The 21384-nt window shown below is 40.6% G+C and overlaps 1 protein-coding gene across 5 annotated transcripts in view; it reads right to left on the bottom strand.

The window, feature by feature from the left end:
• The window catches only part of LOC124116188 (nephrin-like), a 275714-nt gene that overhangs the window by 645 nt on the left and 253685 nt on the right, over window positions 1-21384 (bottom strand). For 3 of the 5 annotated variants that reach the window (XM_046477437.2, XM_046477438.2, XM_046477439.2), the window contains exons 11-20: window positions 20978-21256; window positions 19279-19397; window positions 18559-18742; window positions 11103-11291; window positions 10696-10794; window positions 7579-7734; window positions 5490-5653; window positions 4682-4826; window positions 1824-1918; window positions 1366-1540 (exon numbers count right to left, since the gene is read on the bottom strand). In XM_046477437.2, coding sequence (XP_046333393.1) covers window positions 1366-1540; window positions 1824-1918; window positions 4682-4826; window positions 5490-5653; window positions 7579-7734; window positions 10696-10794; window positions 11103-11291; window positions 18559-18742; window positions 19279-19397; window positions 20978-21256 — 1605 coding nt within the window. Of the gene's footprint in view, window positions 1-819; window positions 858-1365; window positions 1541-1823; window positions 1919-4681; window positions 4827-5489; window positions 5654-7578; window positions 7735-10695; window positions 10795-11102; window positions 11292-18558; window positions 18743-19278; window positions 19398-20977; window positions 21257-21384 lie in introns of all 5 variants that reach the window. The other 2 variants (XM_046477440.2, XM_046477441.2) reach the window with 2 other exon arrangements.

The raw sequence follows: 21384 nt of genomic DNA on the forward strand, positions 1-21384 counted from the left end.
CTGAAACCTGGCTGAGTCTGCCACATTACAACTGAAGGCTGAAGCAGCTAATCCTGTTGCAAACATGCACAGACTGAAGGATATAAATGGCTCAACAAACTTCTGACAATTCTTAATAAATTCATGCATTAAAATCCATTCTGACATGGAGACACCATTCTGCACAACTGTGAATCGTCTATGCTCGGTGATATGTAATGCAAGAGAAGATGAATGCTTATCTGCCAAGAGCTGTCCCTTGGGGCGAGCCACTAAAAGCATCAATATATATAAACCAGCTATTTATGCATACACGTGGAAAAAGGAATCTTGCCACAAATGAACATGAAGTTTGAGCTATACAGAAACACTTTTAAGTTACATTAACGATGATGAATATACAAAAGTGAGTGCCAACTAGTCATACCTAACCATTGCTTCATTAGTTGTATGAACTGTTTGCTACAAAACACGAACACAAGTGCAGCTCTAGCTAGGTTGTTATTTTCACTACAATATGCATCGACCAGGCATGAGACCAAGAAATATTGTTCAGAGATTTTTTTAAAATCCACATTCATATACATGATATCTCAATTACAGAATCTAAACTAAAATACTAGTTCTCCAGTTTCTATACAGGCTCATGTCTGATCAAGAAGCAGTGGAAGCATCAGAGAAGTTGTTGCAAGGTCAAGGTCAAGTAGTGATGTCAACCCTTGCCTGACCTGCAACTGATTAGTAAGTCATTGAGAAATAGCAGAGCTGTGAAAGTTTTAGAATATTTGATCAAGGTCACAGAATGACCTGAATTGATGTTTCAACCTGACCTCTACTCACATCATGCAATCAAATATGACTCTCTGCCTCGTGATAGTCTGAATCAACAATTGTAGTGAAACATGCATTGTCAATTATACATCATGCAGGGTGGTGAAACAATCTTAGCAATCTAAAGCAGCTGGGTGGAAGCGACATACATGAAGTTGTACTGAGACCATGACAGAATGTATTGTCTAGATCCTTATGGTCGGTTACAGTTCCTGCACACACCCCTTACATGCATTAATTAGGATGCAACATGCAACCATCTCCTACTATACATTACTGCTCTATAATAATACTTCATACAAAAAACACACATACAACTGAGTATTTTTAATTCTCCCTCAAATCTCTATCTCTCCAAAACTTGTTCTTCAATTTCCCTCAAATATTCAATGTGGACAAGGCCTCCCCATACATGAGAAACACTTAACTGAAAAGACATCTAAATGATGTAAATGAACAAAACAGCCATAAATTTTCTGAGATGTAAAACCTTTCAGAATTCTGATATTGTTTTCCATCATACTAGAAGCTGACTTGCACAGCTCCCGTTCTTACCCGGGGGTGAGGTGTAGCGTGGTGGCAAGTCCTGGGGACCATAGTTCCTGGCTGGCAGGGGAGGTAACTGATCAGCGGCTCCCCGGCTGGAGGTTCGGACGGGAGGGGGTGGTGGTGTTTTACCCGTTCTGCTGGGTGGACGGCTTGGTGGGCGATCACAATAATCTGTTATACTCTACCAACAAAGTACACCTTATGTTAGAAGTCTGGTCACAAGCTGTGAATGGTGATCTGTAAGCTCAGTAATAATTATAGTGGATCTATTAAACTGTCTCTTCGACACTCTAAAAATCCTCTAAAATCCCCCTTAATATTTACTTTTCACATTAGGGTTTCTACAAAGACCCCTCATGTATATCCTTAATTTCTAACTCTGTCAACGATTGTATTTTACACCAAAACAATAATTTTTCACTTTTATATTGTTTAAAGCATATAATACAATCCACAAGTCTCACTTTGGGTCTAGTTTCTTGTCTACTGCTGCGGCCGGATTTGTCAGGGCTATTTTCAAATGTTCCTTTCTTCCTGGGCAGAGCAACACGATAGGGATCTGTTGAAAGAAATTCTTGTTATCCATTCAGCATTATCACGTCTTCCAGCATTGTCTCATGCATGACACCGGATTTTTAGAAACCAAAATAATCTCTTCGGTTTTAATTACATCATTATGACTAATACTAATTTCACGGTTCTGTGAGGCAACAGTGACAGCAGAGTCTGTGATACTGATAGTTGTAACAATCCCACACACAAACACTGAACATTTCTGTCACTTTACATTCTCTGTCGTGAAACACCCCCACATGGACAACAAGTCATACACAGCTCTAAAGAGACACTCCATAGTGTGTTCAGATCCCGGCCTTGTTGCCCTGTGTGAGACTCTATATAGCTCTAAAGAGACGCTCCAAAGTGTGTTGAGGTCCTGTGTGGGACACTATATAGCTCTAAAGAGACGCTCCAAAGTGTGTTGAGGTCCTGTGTGGGACACTATATAGCTCTAAAGAGACACTCCACAGTGTGTTCAGATCCTGTGTGGGACACTATATAGCTCTAAAGAGACGCTCCAAAGTGTGTTCAGGTCATGTGTGGGACAATATATAGCTCTAATGAGACACTCCATAGTGTGTTCAGATCCCGGCCTTGTTGCCCTCTGTGAGACTCTATATAGCTCTAAAGAGACGCTCCACAGTGTGTTCAGGTCCTGTGTGGGACACTATATAGCTCTAAAGAGACGCTCCAAAGTGTGTTCAGGTCCTGTGTGGGACACTATATAGCTCTAATGAGACACTCCATAGTGTGTTCAGATCCCGGCCTTGTTGCCCTCTGTGAGACACTATATAGCTCTAAAGAGACGCTCCAAAGTGTGTTCAGGTCCTGTGTGGGACACTATATAGCTCTAAAGAGACGCTCCAAAGTGTGTTGAGGTCCTGTGTGGGACACTATATAGCTCTAAAGAGACACTCCAAAGTGTGTTCAGATCCTGTGTGAGACACTATATAGCTCTAAAGAGACGCTCCAAAGTGTGTTCAGGTCCAGGCCTTGTTGCCCTGTGTGAGACTCTATATAGCTCTAAAGAGACATTCCACTGTGTGTTCATATCCCAGCCTTGTTGCCCTGTGTGAGACACAATATAGCTGTAAAGAGACATTTCACAGTGTGTTCAGATCCCAGCCTTGTTGCCCTGTGTGAGACACTATATAGCTCTAAAGAGACATTTCACAGTGTGTTCAGGTCCTGTGTGGGACACTATATAGCTCTAATGAGACACTCCAAAGTGTGTTCAGATCCTGGCCTTGTTGCCCTGTGTGAGACTCTATATAGCTCTAAAGAGACGCTCCAAAGTGTGTTCAGGTCCTGTGTGAGACACTATATAGCTCTAAAGAGACGCTCCAAAGTGTGTTCAGATCCTGTGTGAGACACTATATAGCTCTAAAGAGACGCTCCAAAGTGTGTTCAGGTCCTGTGTGAGACACTATATAGCTCTAAAGAGACACTCCACAGTGTGTTCAGATCCTGTGTGAGACACTATATAGCTCTAAAGAGACGCTCCAAAGTGTGTTCAGGTCCTGTGTGGGACACTATATAGCTCTAAAGAGACACTCCACAGTGTGTTCAGATCCTGTGTGAGACACTATATAGCTCTAAAGAGACACTCCACAGTGTGTTCAGATCCTGTGTGAGACACTATATAGCTCTAAAGAGACACTCCAAAGTGTGTTCAGGTCCAGGCCTTGTTGCCCTGTGTGAGACTCTATATAGCTCTAAAGAGACATTCCACTGTGTGTTCATATCCCAGCCTTGTTGCCCTGTGTGAGACACAATATAGCTCTAAAGAGACATTTCACAGTGTGTTCAGATCCCAGCCTTGTTGCCCTGTGTGAGACACTATATGGCTCTAATGAGACACTCCACAGTGTGTTCAGATCCTGTGTGAGACACTATATAGCTCTAATGAGACACTCCACAGTGTGTTCAGATCCTGTGTGGGACACCATATAGCTCTAAAGAGACACTCCACAGTGAGTTCAGATCCCAGACTTGTTGCCCTGTGTGAGACACCATATAGCTCTAAAGAGACACTCCACAGTGAGTTCAGATCCCAGACTTGTTGCCCTGTGTGAGACACCATATAGCTCTAAAGAGACACTCCACAGTGAGTTCAGACCCCAGACTTGTTGCCCTGTGTGAGACACCATATAGCTCTAAAGAGACACTCCACAATATGTTCAGGTCCAGGCCTTATCGCCCTGTGTGTCTCATTGTTACAAGGATATTCAGTAACAGTTGGATTGAAGAGTGGTGTTCAAACCACCTTCTTCCCCTTGAAATGGAAAATTTTGATATATTGATGTCATTTTTTATCAGCACTGCAGTTGGAACACATTGCATCTACTGCACCACTTCAGCATAATACTGTGTTCTGCAACAACTTTCAACATGGGCAACATTACCGTTTTCATGATGTCAATAAAAGGAACTTTTGATCATCCTACTGACTTTGGTGTCACTCTGGGTGCATAGGAGTTCTTTGTGGCAGCTCTTATTAAAATCTCAAACACAAACGTGATCGATGTGACATCTGTGGCAACTGTAATCTTTTTTCTACTTCTACCAGAGCATGTCAATGATTAAGTGAGGATCTTGCAACTGTCAGATAAAACAATCTCATCATTTGTGTAAGACGACTGCCATGCTCAGATCAGGAAGATGGAGGGTGTCTAGAGGCACAACTAGATGGGGGTGCAACAAGGACTATGCGAGGGAATGCTCTGGGGAGTGATGAAAGAAAGGTGCTGAGCTTCAATTTTACCTTCTGTCCAAGGCGATTGCCTCCCTTGATCGTCCAGGATATATGTCTGTTTATGTCCCATTCGAGGGGAATCTAATTTGTTTGGGGTATATGGCCGACTTCCGTAGTCTGATTGGGGTAGAAAAACTCGTTTGCAGTCATCATTCTGAAATATTCAAAAACAGAAATATACATTTCAACTCTTTAAGGTAAATATTCTTTACAGGATAAACACTAATATCTGAAGCCGAATCCATAAGAGATCTGTAGAGTTACAACTATCCAAACATTTAACATAGACATTGAAATGATGTAGTGCTGTCATTCGTTTTTTGTTGTTTTTTAAATGCTTGAGTGTGTAATGCTCCAACCAAATCACAATGAAAAACTTACCAGACAAGCAAGTGATTGATATTATGAGCAACATCCTGAGTTTCAATAACACAGAATCAACAAAGTCACAGGTCCTGATTGGCTGATTCACTCCTTACCCCATGGACGAGAAACTGGAAACCTGTTCTTACCTGGATTACCCACATGGTTATACACCTTGGAACAGACCATTTCTACAGAAAATTACAAAGATCTAATAATACATACCACATTTGGTCAATATTCTCTCCTTATACCTGTGTTTCTTTACGTTAATTTTAAAAGTAACTAGCAAAGAAATACTTTCTGAATTCCGTGTTGATGTTTGCCATTTGTCGCTCATCTGAATAATCATTTACATGTTTCCTCACACGAAGAGTACACATTTAACCTATCACAGAGACAATTCAATGCATGCCACAACCCTGCTCCTTCTGCGTAGAGACTTGACATTCACCTCATAGTCTTTGCTGTAATCATCTGAGAAGTCATCCATGCTCTTGTCATAGGTGCCGTAGCTGCGGCCATCCTCTGAGGCAGACATGGGGTACACCCCTCCGTCCCCCTTGGTGTGTCCGTACAGCTCGAACGTGTTGGTGTGGCTCGTTGTGTCGCTGCCATCTACAACGTCAGGGTTAACAGGCTACAGTCCCATCATCTAAATACTTCAAGACCTTAATCTTCTCCCACATGGAAGCTGTCAATCACTTTTTTATCTCATACTATCTGGTATTTTTTCATAAGTTAAACAGACTTTTCCACATTGAGAGACTGATTATCTGTTTGTTGCAGGTTTGTTGAATAGGAACTCCTCTTATAACAAGAGTCATCAAGAGATGACATATTCCCCGGGTCTGGTGCTATTCAGAAATGAAGTCCGGCTACTCATACCCCATTTTTGGTTCATTGCCAATGGATACCTTTATTTCAGCGAAGAAAACAATAAATGCTGTTCTGTTCTTTTTCAATGTCCCAACGGTTTGGGAATTCTGCTCCAGAAACAAGTACTACCCTCATTTTTAGCAAAAGTCCAACTTGTCATGAAAAAAAAAAATAAACAAAAATAAAAACAAAGACCCAAAATCATCTAAAGGCACCAGTTTACCACCAGACTGTATAGCAAGTTTCATCAATAAATATTCAACGGTTTTGGAGTTCTGCTCCTAATACAAGCACTCGTCTCATTTTCAGTAAAGTCCAACTTACAGTCATGAAAACATAAAAAAAAGAGGAAAATTAAAATCCCAAATCAAAAGGCACCAGTTCACAACTAGACTGATATGTACAGAAAGTTTCAACAAGAAATATTCAACGGTTCCAGAAACAGAAAATGAACGGCTGATGGACGGACAGACATGCTGATCGCTATATCCTCCTGTTTTTCAAACTGGGGGGATACAAAATGAAAATAGCACCATGACACTGCTGCTCACCAGGCACGCTGAGAGTGAGGTGACAGTTACATATAGGACCGATACATTCAGCCATGCCTTATTCAGCCAAAAGGAAAGTGTTGCTATCACATGGCTGTTAAATGAGTTTATTCACCATACTAGTTTTAAAAACAACAAAACAATTGATGGCAAATCCGAGTTCTGACATGGCACTTGAAAGTTAATGTGTGTCAGATGGCTGACAGATGTATGATGGACAACATACAACAAGGTGGTCTGGAACTTGCGGCCTATATTTACATTCAGCTGCACCCTAGTTGTCCAGGTACTAGTTCGGGTGTTTGGGTAGGCTTGTGGTTGAAACATTGTCTCATCATGCCAAACACCTAGTTTCAATCCCTCACATTGGTGAATGTGTCCAGGCCGCACTAACTCTCCCTCATATCACTTTGACAGTTTTCAACCAAACATAACCCACAAATGGCCATTTAAGGCCACACATAGATTCCTTTAAATGTTGATTGGGGCTTCTTCTAAACTCGAACAGCAACACAATTCCATGATACGGTCAATTGATCCCTTTCATAAAATCCCAGCCCACTTGTTGTGGCCTTTGTTTGATGTTTACAAATCTAGCAAAGCAAAGCTATGGCCACAATACAGTGATACCATATTCAATACACTGAGCATTACGAAGGAGCACTTGCCATCAAAACTTGGTCAATGTCAATGTCGTAGCACCAATACTGTGCTGTGGAAAAGTTCATTTGTTCAGCTCATTGTGTTTAATCGTATTCAGCAGTTATTTTGTCTTAAATGTGGGATAACTCCCATATCAGAGAATGAAGTTTACCTTCAAGAGGCGTTGGTAGTGATAGTCACTTTTCATAGATTCTTGTATTTTTCTAATTCATGGAAGTGAGACCTACTGGCCAAGTAAAAACATAGCCAGCTTTTTATTAATCAATTTTTTGATTTAGGACTTTGGGTCCTGTCAGTCAAAGCCAAAAAAACGAAAAAGAAGAAGAAGAGTGTTGTTATGGAGAAAAAAAGGCACAATGCTATGTAGAACAAGCTGAAGACTGTGTGTACCAGTATCATGTTCTATACAGCCAGTCATCAATTAACTCGAGTAGTCACCATTATACATACTCTCCAGCCGCTTACGGCGCCTTCTCACGAAGAACAGAATTAATCCCACGTTGAGTGTGAGGAGGAAGATTCCCACAATACACACGACGAGGATGATGATTACGGGGACTTCGTCCGTCGGCAGTGTTGAGGTGATGTCTTCAGGGGGAGCTACATCTGATGAAATAAACATTGTGTAGTCAAATCCCGGGATAACAAAAAATGTATCCAAGCTACTCTTGCTACAATCTAACAACGATAACTACAATTTATGCACCTCTATAATATGGCATTTTTTAAGTTAGCACACATGCAAAATATCAACTATTCAAGAATATATTTTGGACTATTCAAAAAATCTACATTTTCATGCTTTTGTTTTATTCAAGTAAAATATTTGTACACAAGCATCATGTCAATATTCAGTTATGTCCTGCTGATTGCATGTGATTTTGGCACCAGTAACTGGCTTGTTCCATCCATCAAGATACTGCATCCACCTATTACAAACACCATCTACCGTATTTTCTTGAGTATAGTGCGCACCCATGTATAATGCGCACCCCCCTCTAGCGGGTTCAATATTTTGGAAAAAAAGAAATTTGAATATTATGCGCAGAAATTTTTTACACCGTACCCTTTCAGAGAAGTCCGGCAAACGAACGGGTGCTGAGAAACTTCGTCAGTACAAATTCGAAATTTGAGATAAAAAATCACCAGACATGTTTATTTACCGTTTAAATAGTATTTATTGTTCTGCTAGGCATTGTTTTATATCTAGGGATTAAGATTACCTTGCGTATTTTCTCGTAAACTAAGCTGGAAACAGCAATCAGCTGTACAAACATTTTCTTGGAATCGACCGGTGATTCGGTCAAGACACACCCAATGATATAACTTTATAAGATTTTTAATGCAAGGATCGGCAACAATTGTATCTGAAACTATTTTATTTATCAGGAATAATATATTCCATTATTTTCTTAATTATATGCAACCTTTACTAAACATATTTAAAATAATAATAACCCTAAACGAAGCAGCTGATCGCTATTCCCGGGTATTATTTTTTACATGGAACATGTCTGACCAGTCACCGTCAAGGCTCACGCGCACGTGATCACGTGATCGCGAGAATTTCATGTTGACATAGAATCGTCAAACAAAAACAAATATGACTTTTAACGAGGCAAAGTATGTCATTTATGATATATGTATCCATTCTCTGTCAACTAAAGTTTGTTTCAAGGCGTCAATAGCGGTATTCTGACCGTGGTTGCTGCTAATAACGGTGAGTTGTGTGATCTTCCGATCGCTTCACACACGATTTCGCCGAAATTAATAAAAACAATATTATAAGGAATTTTGAATAAAATCGATGAAATAAGTTACAAACATAAGTCCAGATATAAAAAGAACATTTTTTATAGCCAGACAGTGTAATTACATAAGTATTTTGCGTACTTCAGTATGGATTTGTTGACATGGTGTTTCGTGCTCACGGTAATGTCTTTCCATGGGGGGAAAAAACATCCAAACTCATAATTCGTGTATAATGCGCACCCCCTTCTACACAGCTGTGTTTTTTCGAAAAAAAGTGCGCACTATACTCAAGAAAATACGGTACATGCTCAGATACGGATGCTGCAGCAGAAGATTCAGTCTCAAAAACTTCTAAAAAACAAAACTTTTCTCCCTGCAAACCAAGTTGTAACATACATTGAATAAACCCTGGCTTCATTTGCCTCACATATATACAATACTAGCAAAGTTATACATGATTTTCTCCTTCCTCAAAGAAATTGCACAGTTATGTTGGTTTTTTTTGTGTGATGTGAATGGAATTTAGTGCCCGATGTAAGGTCCATCACTTGGCAGGTCATGTACGGTCCCTGAGAACCATCGGATGTGGACAGTCATCTGCTGCTACTTGCAGTCATCTTTCACAACCCCCGTGTGACATGTCAATTCTTATGCAGTGTACATGGAAAGTGACAGCACTTTTTATCAAGAGGTAGCCAGTTCACATGCCACATGTTAATTACACTAATGAGCCTCCCTTGTGAATCCCCTCTCCATTATCGAGGATCAAACTGACTTCCAATTTCCTCTCTTAACCCTCTTAATCCCAACAATGACAGATTCAAGATTCCTTCAAACTTTATATACTTTTGATATACCTTAATACAGGATGCAAAAATTGAAAAGTTACATCTTTTCTCTACTTCAAGCAACTGCAACACTTAAAGAAAACATTTTTTTGCCATCTTCAAATAAGATGGTTTCAATCTGTTAAAGTTTGTGTCTGTGCGGCAAGCTCCACGGGGCACAAGTCTGTCACACTTGTCCAACTAATCAATCTCACACAAACACAGCCAACACATAACACCTTCAGAAAACTACAATCTCCTCACAGAAGCACAATTACAGGTCTATGACATATTGATTAAATGTCAGACGCCAATTTCAAACTGTTTCATCCTGCTTGACCTCAAAACTTGAAAAAAAATATTTTCCTCTGTGAATTGGGTTTCTGCGGGATGTGTGACACTTGGCTGTCACAGATATTCTGATTTGATAGGGCTTGGTTCTAACGAGTTTCGTGATGGACATACAACCATGTTCTACATGTCACCATAACACACAACCATGTTCTACATGTCACTGTAACACAGCCATGCTCTACATGTCACTGTAACACAGCCATGTTCTACAATTCACTGTAACACAGCCATGTTCTATATCTCACTGTAACACAGCCATGTTCTACATGTGACTGTAACACAGCCATGTTCTACATGTGACTGTAACACAGCCATGTTCTACATGTGACTGTAACACAGCCATGTTCTACATGTGACTGTAACACAGCCATGTTCTACATGTGACTGTAATACAGCCATGTTCTACATGTGACTGTAACACAGCCATGTTCTACATGTGACTGTAACACAACCATGTTCTACATCTCACTGTAAGGCAGCCATGTTCTACATGAATGTGCAAAACACAAGGTAATTTGAGCCCTTTCTCATTCATATTATGTAAAGAAATTTGCTTGTTATATAAAAAAATGACTGACCACATCATTTATACATAAAACTGCTGCTGCACACAGCAGCAAGACTCCTTACTTACTTGATGTTTTTGCTGTGATAAACTGTTCCTGGAATTCACTTTTCCCTTTACTGTTGAATGCTAGTACTGTTATTTCATATTCACTACCGAGCTTTAAACCTGGTGAAAAACAACAACATAATTGTTTCATACAGAACATTTATATTTAGATTACTGGCACCGGCAACCCCATTCCCTGAAACGGAGCAGTTACTACTGACACTTTGTGTGTTACAAGCCATTAATATCACTTTCACACAGACATTCTGCTGGACTCCTAGACTTGCTCATCACTAAACACATTTCATATGGATAAACTTGTGAGAATCTTAGAGAAAAGGACAACAAATATTTAGTAGATGTCTTAACAGGAATATTTATTGTTCATGTAGTCAAGCATGATGATGAAATAGTATGTTGCAATTTACCTTTAATTATAAAGGTGGTGGTGGCAGGGATGGTGATATCAATGTACACAAACCCCCTCTCTCCTTTCAAGCGATATCTCACTTGGAAGTTTTGGATAAGTCCACCATTGAACCCTGGCTTCCATGAGATGGTGATAGTGTTGTGTGTAGCGTTGACGAACTGGATGTCATATGGTGGATCAGGTTTACCTGAAACAAGTCCCAACACAGGGAGTCAAACACTAGGAGTCAAACATAGGCAGCATCGGTGATGAAGAACAGTGACTGTGACCGGTGAAATGGAGCCTACCAGCTCCATACAACCAGTCAGGTCCCCATGCTGTCTCATTAGGGGCCAGGAAGGTTCAAGCGACTGAGTTACCTACACAGATCACAAGTTTCTCATATCAGATGCCCAAATAAAACATGACATAAACTCTACTGGTTGATCATGAAATCAGCTCAATTGAAAACACTCAACTGTATTAATTGGCAATTTGATTGACAAGTTGGTTTCTTACTTCCCACCTTAAACCCCATGAAGATTATATAGATTGACACTTTCAAGTGACTGGTCTGCTTTTCAAAATATTCAAACTAACGATGTGGCATAGGTTAAAGAAAACCAAAGCAAAAGTTAGAATGTGAAGAAAAACACACAAATTGGATCAACTAAGACAATTTAGTACAGATAAAATGCATGGACAATAAGTAGAGTAGTTGTAGTAGTAGTAGTCTAGAGTAGTCTTTGCTTGACATTTAGAAGTCAGTAGTAGTACATGAAGACATACGTACATTCAGTCATTTCCTGACACAAGAAATGTGCACCGGAAATGTTGTCAGAAGAGAGTTGCTATTGCTAAAGAGTCTCATGTCTTTATATTCCAGAGTAATTTCAACTGTTCTCCTCATTCATGACACCTTTTAATAATTTTATATCCTACTGTTCAATCATTTAAAAATAAATTCAATCGTTACAAATAGTTCTAAAATCAAGTGCCTCAGCACTGTAGCCCACCTTGATATTTAGTCAACATGTCAACAGAGACAACCACCAAACAGAAGTTGCTGTCAGTATTGATATTCACATACTTTCTGCATGAACAATGAGGGAAAACCTGATACTAATTAACACCTGCTGATTTGAACTACAAATGTTATCATAAGGAAAACCATATGTGCCAAAGTTCAGGAGACAAGAATGTTCACAAGTTAGCCATATTTACAGAGCCCAAATGCATTTTGAGAGAATTAAGAACAACATCAAAAGAAGATGATCATTCTCTAGTTTTGTATTCAAATTGCAGAACATATGTGTTGAATCCCACAAAAAACTAAACTACCAAATAGATTTATAAATTAATAGATAGAATTAATAGATGATTTCTCAATATACCTGTCACACTGAAAACCTTAATCAAACCTCTTAGTGGGTAACAAGTATGTGATGTTTCAGCTTCATTGGTCCAGTAGTTTCTGAGAAGATGGTGGTTTCAGTGCATTTTGAGAGAATTCATGAGTATAACCAGTGCAAAGGTCAAATCAAGATAAAATTAAAATAAAAAATACCCAAAACATATATATCCTGAGCCCCACTAACTACATATACACCAAATTCCATGACATTTTGAACAAAACTGAGTAATGGCAATAAATAGCTTCTTCAACAAGGCTTCCCTGGTGGCCATATTGAAACTTGGACTCAAACCTCTTGAACAAATTGGGGTGTCATCATTTGTGGGAACAAGCATGTGAAGTTTCAGATTCATTAGTTTGGCGGTTTCTGAGGAGACAAAGTTTACAACTGTTGACATGAGACAAACAGCCCATGAAATAAGCTCATGCAACTTTCAGTCAGGTGAACTAAAAACAATACAACATGTTCCACAATCCCTTTCACATACAAAATGGGGGAAAAGTATTTCTAATGGGAGAAAAAGAATTGTGAAGAAACAGATGTAATAATCCATCAAGTACCGTACCAAGAACCAATCTAAACCCTTTGTTTATGCTTTTAACCATCAACAGAATATTAAACACTCTACAACCGTATGGCTGAAGCCTTTACCTACCCACTGCTTGCACCTGGAACACTGAAGAAAAGAATCACTGAACAACTTGACACAACTGTCCGTGTGTTTACTAAACAGGAAATACAAGAAATATGTGTCCAGAGCGATAAAGTGCAGAGAAATCAAATTAGCATTTCAGCTGTTGAAAATGTTTCTGTCGGGCTGCTGATAATTCCAAACATGTGTCAAATATGTACATTGCCTCACCTCATGCATTTTCTTATCTATTTTAGAATACTTCTAAGAAGGAAAACAGCACTTGATAGTTTTGATCAATGCTTATCAAATAAAGCCGTCTCTAGGTGAGAACAATACTGCCATTCACAGAAGTCTTCCTGTTATTTCTGACAAATTAGAACTCTCATACAGAAGATGAAGTCTGCTCCTAGATAGAGAACTCTGGAGTACACAATGAAGGAATTAGATCTTCTAATGATATGGGGATCAATATCATATCCCTCACTATACTTACAAGACTGGTCGGCAAATCGTTTTGTCATCACTCGACATTGATAAACTGAGGCAAAACATAATTTGACAGGCACTTTGTTCGTTAAAAACTATCCATTTACTCAAGGGAGGTGATAAGGAAATTATCAATCCATTTACAGTTAATGATGTGTTCTCAATTGAGATAAAGTGGCAAATTTCCTTTTGAGATAACTACAATTCATGATTCCGAAAAGGCTTGATAGTTTCTGGAGTTTCAAACAAAATGAATAAAATATCAACAAAAAATTGTGTTGCTGACATTTTGAATGACCAAAAAGAAAAACCTGCATTTATAATTTTACTGACTTTGCCAATGCTGTCTACTTGCCGCTTTATAGAACATAGAGACAACATGCCAAACAAGCCAGCAAGGCGCTGTTCAATATGAGCAGTACACACCACAGTCAGTATATTGCAGGTATATCATGGACACCTGTCAATAGTCAAAGAAGGAGTACACTGGAGGCAGCCGTAACATGATTTACAACCTACACATGAAGGCAGCTGTACCAAGACACACAACCTACACATGAAGGCAGCTGTACACCTACACATAAAGACAGCTGTATCAAGATGTACACCTACACATGAAGGCAGCTGTACACCTACACATGAAGGCAGCTGTACACCTACACATGAAGGCAGCTGTATCAAGATGTACACCTACACATGAAGGCAGCTGTATCAAGATGTACAAATACACATGAAGGCAGCTGTACACCTACACATGAAGGCAGCTGTACACCTACACATGAAGGCAGCTGTATCAAGATGTACACCTACACATGAAGGCAGCTGTACACCTACACATGAAGACAGCTGTATCAAGATGTACACCTACACATGAAGGCAGCTGTACACCTACACATGAAGGCAGCTGTACACCTACACATGAAGGCAGCTGTACACCTACACATGAAGACAGCTGTATCAAGATGTACACCTACACATGAAGGCAGCTGTACACATACACATGAAGGCAGCTGTACACCCACACATGAAGGCAGCTGTACCAAGAGATACAACCTACACATGAAGACAGCTGTACCAAGATGTACACCTACACATGAAGGCAGCTGTACCAAGACACACAACCTACACGTGAAGGCAGCTGTGCACCCACATATGAAGGCAGCTGTACCAAGAGATACAACCTACACATGAAGACAGCTGTATCAAGATGTACAACCTACACATGAAGGCAGTTGTAAACCCACATATGAAGGCAGCTGTGCACCCACATATGAAGGCTGCTGTACCAAGAGATACAACCTCCACATGAAGACAGCTGTACCAAGATGTACAACCTACACGTGAAGGCAGCTGTGCATCCACATATGAAGGCAGCTGTACCAAGAGATACAACCTACACATGGAGACAGCTGTATCAAGATGTACAACCTACACATGAAGGCAGCAGTACACCTACATATGAAGGCAGCTGTACCAAGAGATACAACCTACACATGAAGACAGCTGTATCAAGATGTACAACCTACACTTGAAGGCAGCTGTACACCTACATATGAAGGCAGCTGTACCAAGAGATACAACCTACACATGAAGACAGCTGTATCAAGATGTACAACCTACACATGAAGGCAGCTGTACACATACACATGAAGGCAGCTGTACACCTACACATGAAGGCAGCTGTACCAAGACACACAACCTACACATGAAGGCAGCTGTACCGAGATGTACAACCTACACATGAAGGCAGCTGTACCAGGACACACAACCTACACATGAAGACAGCTGTACAGAGATGTACAACCTACACATGAAGGCAGCTGTACCAAGACACACAACCTACACATGAAGGCAGCTGTACCGAGATGTACAACCTACACATGAAGGCAGCTGTACCAAGACACACAACCTACACATGAAGGCAGCTGTACCGAGATGTACAACCTTCACATGAAGGCAGCTGTACCAAGACACACAACCTACACATGAAGGCAGCTGTACCGAGATGTACAACCTACACATGAAGGCAGCTGTACCAAGACACACAACCTACACATGAAGGCAGCTGTACCGAGATGTACAACCTACACATGAAGGCAGCTGTACCAAGACACACAACCTACACATGAAGGCAGCTGTACCGAGATGTACAACCTACACATGAAGGCAGCTGTACCGAGATGTACAACCTACACATGAAGGCAGCTGTACCAGGACACACAACCTACACATGAAGGCAGCTGTACAGAGATGTACAACCTACACATGAAGGCAGCTGTACCGAGATGTACAACCTACACATGAAGGCAGCTGTACCAAGACACACAACCTACACATGAAGGCAGCTGTACCGAGATGTACAACCTACACATGAAGACAGCTGTACCAAGACACACAACCTACACATGAAGGCAGCTGTACCGAGATGTACAACCTACACATGAAGGCAGCTGTACCGAGATGTACAACCTACACATGAAGGCAGCTGTACCGAGATGTACAACCTACACATGAAGGCAGCTGTACCAAGACACACAACCCACACATGAAGGCAGCTGTACCGAGATGTACAACCTACACATGAAGGCAGCTGTACCAAGACACACAACCTACACATGAAGGCAGCTGTACCGAGATGTACAACCTACACATGAAGGCAGCTGTACCGAGATGTACAACCTACACATGAAGGCAGCTGTACCGAGATGTACAACCTACACATGATGGCAGCTGTACCAAGACACACAACCTACACATGAAGGCAGCTGTACAGAGATGTACAACCTACACATGAAGGCAGCTGTACCAGGACACACAACCTACACATGAAGACAGCTGTACCGAGATGTACAACCTACACATGATGGCAGCTGTACCAGGACACACAACCTACACATGAAGACAACTGTACCGAGATTTACAACCTACACATGAAGGCAGCTGTACCAAGACACACAACCTACACATGAAGACAGCTGTACCAAGACACACAACCTACACATGAAGGCAGCTGTACCGAGATGTACAACCTACACATGAAGGCAGCTGTACCAAGATACACAACCTACACATGAAGACAGCTGTACCCAAGACACACAACCTACACATGAAGACAGCTGTACCCAAGACACACAACCTACACATGAAGGCAGCTGTAGCAAGATGTAAAGCCCTAAATAAGCAGCAACTCAAGTGGCAAATTGTAAGTTTTGGTATTTAAGTTACGCATGGAAATGCATTTTTTATTAAATCCTATCAATCTACAAAACCACAGATCCTCATGCAGCATAATCCAGAAAAATCAGTCTCAATTTCATATCTTCAAAATGGATTAGGCCAAAAAGATATTGACATTCATAGAGGCAATTTGGAACAGACAGCATTAATATCTATCCTGATTGATATGGTGGGTTTTTACACAATGAGAAGGAATTGCTGTATTGAATGATATGAACACTTTTATTAAACACAAATGAAAAAGCTGGTGAAATAATTACAAAAACTGATCTATTTATCTGGGGTTATGGAACACAGATTCACGCAGCTTGATTTTCTCACAGAATCCATGTCACTGGGTTCAATCTAAATGTGATATCAAGTGTTCCCCAAACCATAGTTCAACTTTTAAAACAGCAAAAAAGTCCCTTCCAATTCCATTGCAAGTAAGCATGGTCAATTCCAACTTGTCAAATTCAATTACGCAAGACGCGGCGATATAGGGATGTAAAGAACCTAAACATGATAAAAATTGGCTGAGAAAAGTTAGTTTTGTAATTTGTGATAACAACTGCTAATCCCTGGAGAACTGATCAGCAGCGGTACCTCTGACACGCTCCATCCACAGAGAACTAAAAGCATAACCTTTATTTAACAACAACAATACTTAAATGTAAAAGAGACATTAACTTACATGCGAAGTGAGAGTATCACACTTCACATATGGTTCATGTGTTTCTGAAGTTCTGAACACACAAAAACACAAAAATAACTAATTCTGAATACATTCAAGCCAAGGCCGAACAGTGCAGCCGAATACTGTCTGGCTCACACAAACCAGTGGAGGAGAGTCAGCAACCATCATACATAAGAGTACTCTGTCACACCAAGTGATGAGCCCATTCCTCAGTACATGGGGGGCGGTCGAGTAGTGGTTAAAGTGTTTGCTCTTCACGCCAAAGACCCAAGTTCGATTCCCGACATGGGTACGATGTGTGAAGTCAATTTCTGGTGTCCCCCGCCAGGATGTTGCTGGAATGTTGCTAAAGCGGCGTAAAACTATACTCACTCTCACTGACTCACTCAATGGTTCAGTACATGGACTGACAGGTACACTCAGTACATTGTGTGGCAAGTCATAGGAGTAAAGTCTGCAGAAAACAACCTCTTCCAACTGTAAGGATGTCCCATGTTTGTAATAGAAAAAACCTACATGATCCTGCATGGTTTCTACGTCTGCATCACTCAGAACATTAGTACGCAATGACTTTTTTTAATGTTTCATAATTGACTTTTTCACATTGACAAGACAAAATGCAACCCCCAGCTTAAACGTACTTGTTTATGTGAAGCTAAACTCTACATAATTGCTGAGCTGAGGCTCCGGTAAGCTATTTACCGCCAGCACCAAGACACTCTGCACACCTAAATAACAGACATGTTGAGGTTAAACTGTAATTCCTACTCCATTTCCAACCTTGTCTGCCTCTTCTTTACAATTCATGAAAACAACACCAGGAAGTTTATTTCAGTTCACTACTCAAATGAAGGGAACCGGTTGTATATCTATTACACGTAATACCACAAATAATCTTCAAAAAAGCAAGTTCACCATTGCATAGGAAGTTGAAAAAAGACAAGCTTTAATTACTAATCCTGATGTATTTCATCTAAAACTTGTTTATGTCTGGAAAGTTTGACCTATGAAATAATACAAAGCGTACTTGTTCCATCCAAGACGATCTCTATGGAATCGGTGCCCTTGTCATTGGTGGCTTTACACATGTAGCGTCCGTAGTCGCCTTTCGCCACCGCCTTCACCTGGAGTGTGTTGGTGTAGTCAACGTCACCAGACTTGGATTTTGACACAGAGTACTTTGACTTGGATGTGTCAATAGCTTGACCATTCTGAAAACAAGCAGTTGAAAATAAGACCTACATGAAAGCTCTTTATAATACACACGTCACATGACTTGCATAAGCAACTTATAATTAAAACAGCTGTAGCAAATTTCCAAAACATGAATCATATTCAATGGCTGTCCTAGCAAGTTGGATACAAGTCATTAAAACACTAGCCATGATATTCAAACAATAAAAATTATTCTACTTTATCAAGTATATTTATTTTCAATATATCAATGTTGCAGGTACATATTACTCAAATCATAAAGCGCCAAAGTCTCTATTCACACATTGTAGTAATGGCAACATCTAGGCCTACACTGGAAATTAGCAGTGGACTGTAGCGCATCGCTAACCTTCCCTTAAACAAATCTAACTTGTTAAAATACTATAACAGACAAAAGCTATATGAAATACTGAGTGGCTGTGTATGTGATTGATTCTCTTCTAAACGTGTGTAGGCCCTGAACTGCCAGTGCTATATGTCCGTAGTTGTGACATAGGTGCGTTAACTATTGCAGTGCTGTCCTGCCCACTACCTTGAACCATGTGAATGTGATGCTGGGGGCCCCAGATGCCTTGCAGATCAGCTTCCCCGTCGACTTCTCCTCACTGGCTGCCTTGGAGTATTGGGGGGACTTATCTATGACCGGTGCATCTGGAATAAACACACCCAAGTCATGGTCTTCTCACACTGCCTGCAAACATTCCTGCCTGGGCTTTCCTAAGCTCACCCAAACATGCCTTTTTGTCAATTTTGATTTCAATTTGAAACATACTCTCAAATGTATTGAACCATAAGATGCTTTAGCTCTCAATGCCAATAATGTGTTTCTGATGAATATTTTTGTCAACAAAAAATCCTATCTTTGTCAGCCAGCTTGCTTCCAGAGATGCAGCCTTAAGTTATTTCCTGAAATTGTTAGACCTTTTCTCATTCTTATCAGAGTGGAAGTGTTCAGAACTGAAACAGGGTAGTGTGTAAATATAATACAAGACAATGTCACTCACCAAGAAGCAAACAATGTGAAATGACTTTGTAATTGGTAACTCAGCATCTCCAAGCTTTATGAAGTATAAAGGTACAGAGGAGGCTATACCTTAGTTGTTCTGGACACAAGTGAGTGAACATTGTTCACCACATCGCAGTCATCTCACAGCAGCCTTGAGTATTCAAGTCTGGTCCAGGGACCATGACGACACCTAATCAGCAGTGCCCCACGTCATGACCACCAGACCCAATACAACAAGCCTGGTGTCCTGGGGACCTATTGTGACCTGGAACACCCATGGTCTTACAGAGAACAAGCAGCAAATACTCACATCCCCCGCCAATATGACATGTCCGGTTGTGTGCAATGCATTAGCCCCTGTGAACTATGTTCACTGGGCCTTTTTGTAAATGGCCTAACTGTATTTGTAATGAGTAAGGATGAGACATATGGACGAACAACTTCCTTATTACAATTAGGAGCGATGGTTTCGGTGTAGGTTCAAACATCGTCAAGCAAGTGAAGTACAGAGCATGGTTGACAAGAATATATACAGAATAGGAGGCAGTGTTTAAACAGTTGAGTAGGTTTAAGATCAGTTACACTGTTCTATTTGTAATGAGTTGTGTTTCTGCATGAAGTTAGTCAGTAAATTCAACAACTGTGTCCATGACACTTTTAGAGGAACGTACACAAAAGCAATGCAGAACTTACCAACAAGAAAGGAAATGTATTCAATACTGCGAGATGACATTATGTGCCAAGTTTGGTGAAGAAATATGGTACGGTTTTCAAGATCTGCTCCGGAAAAGAGGACTACCGCCATTTTCAGTCTAAGTCAAAGTCGTTGCCATGGAAACTCGAAAAAAAAAAAAATTTAAATCCCAAACTATCAAAAGGCACCAGTTCACCACTAGACCTATCTATGTGCCATGTTTGGTGAAGAAATATGGTACGGTGTTCAAGATCTGCTCCAGAAACGAGGACTACCGCCATTTTCAGTCTAAGTCAAAGTTGTTGCCATGGAAACTCGAAAATTATTTTTTTTAAAAGTCCCAAACTATCAAAAGGCACCAGTTCACCACTAGACCTATCTATGTGTCAAGTTTGTTGAAGAAATATGGTACGGTTTTCAAGATCTGCTCTGGAAACGAAATTTGACGGACGGACGGCACCCATTCCTATACCCCCCTTCCACTTCGTGGTGGGGGATAATAAAGCAACAACCATGTTTGAATGTACTCACACTTGACAATCAGTTTAGCCTTCTTGGTGTCAGTTTTGCCGATCTTGTTGTCTGCAGTGCATACAAAATCACCCGTATCCGTTCGGGACAACTCATGGACGGTCAAATGTGCTTTGCCTTTCTCATACGTCTGCCTTGTCTTGGACATGTCGTAGTTGGCGCGGGACCAGGTGACCATGTTGGCAGTGATGGGGTTGGCGTCGCCAATACATTCAAAGAATGCCACACCTCCTTCGTCCTCCATCACTTGCCCTGAGATCTTCTTTATAGTGGCTGGGTCTAGAGTTAAACAAATCACTCTCATAAAGACATATACTTCTCAACATATCATATGCTAATTGCCACACATTCAACACTCCTTATACTGAAAGCACCGGTTGAGTGACTGATGACACACACAATGAGGC

Source organism: Haliotis rufescens, unplaced genomic scaffold (genome assembly GCF_023055435.1).
Source record: "Haliotis rufescens isolate VD_foot unplaced genomic scaffold, xgHalRufe1.0.p SCAF_18, whole genome shotgun sequence".
Taxonomy (NCBI): Eukaryota; Metazoa; Mollusca; class Gastropoda; order Lepetellida; family Haliotidae; genus Haliotis; species Haliotis rufescens.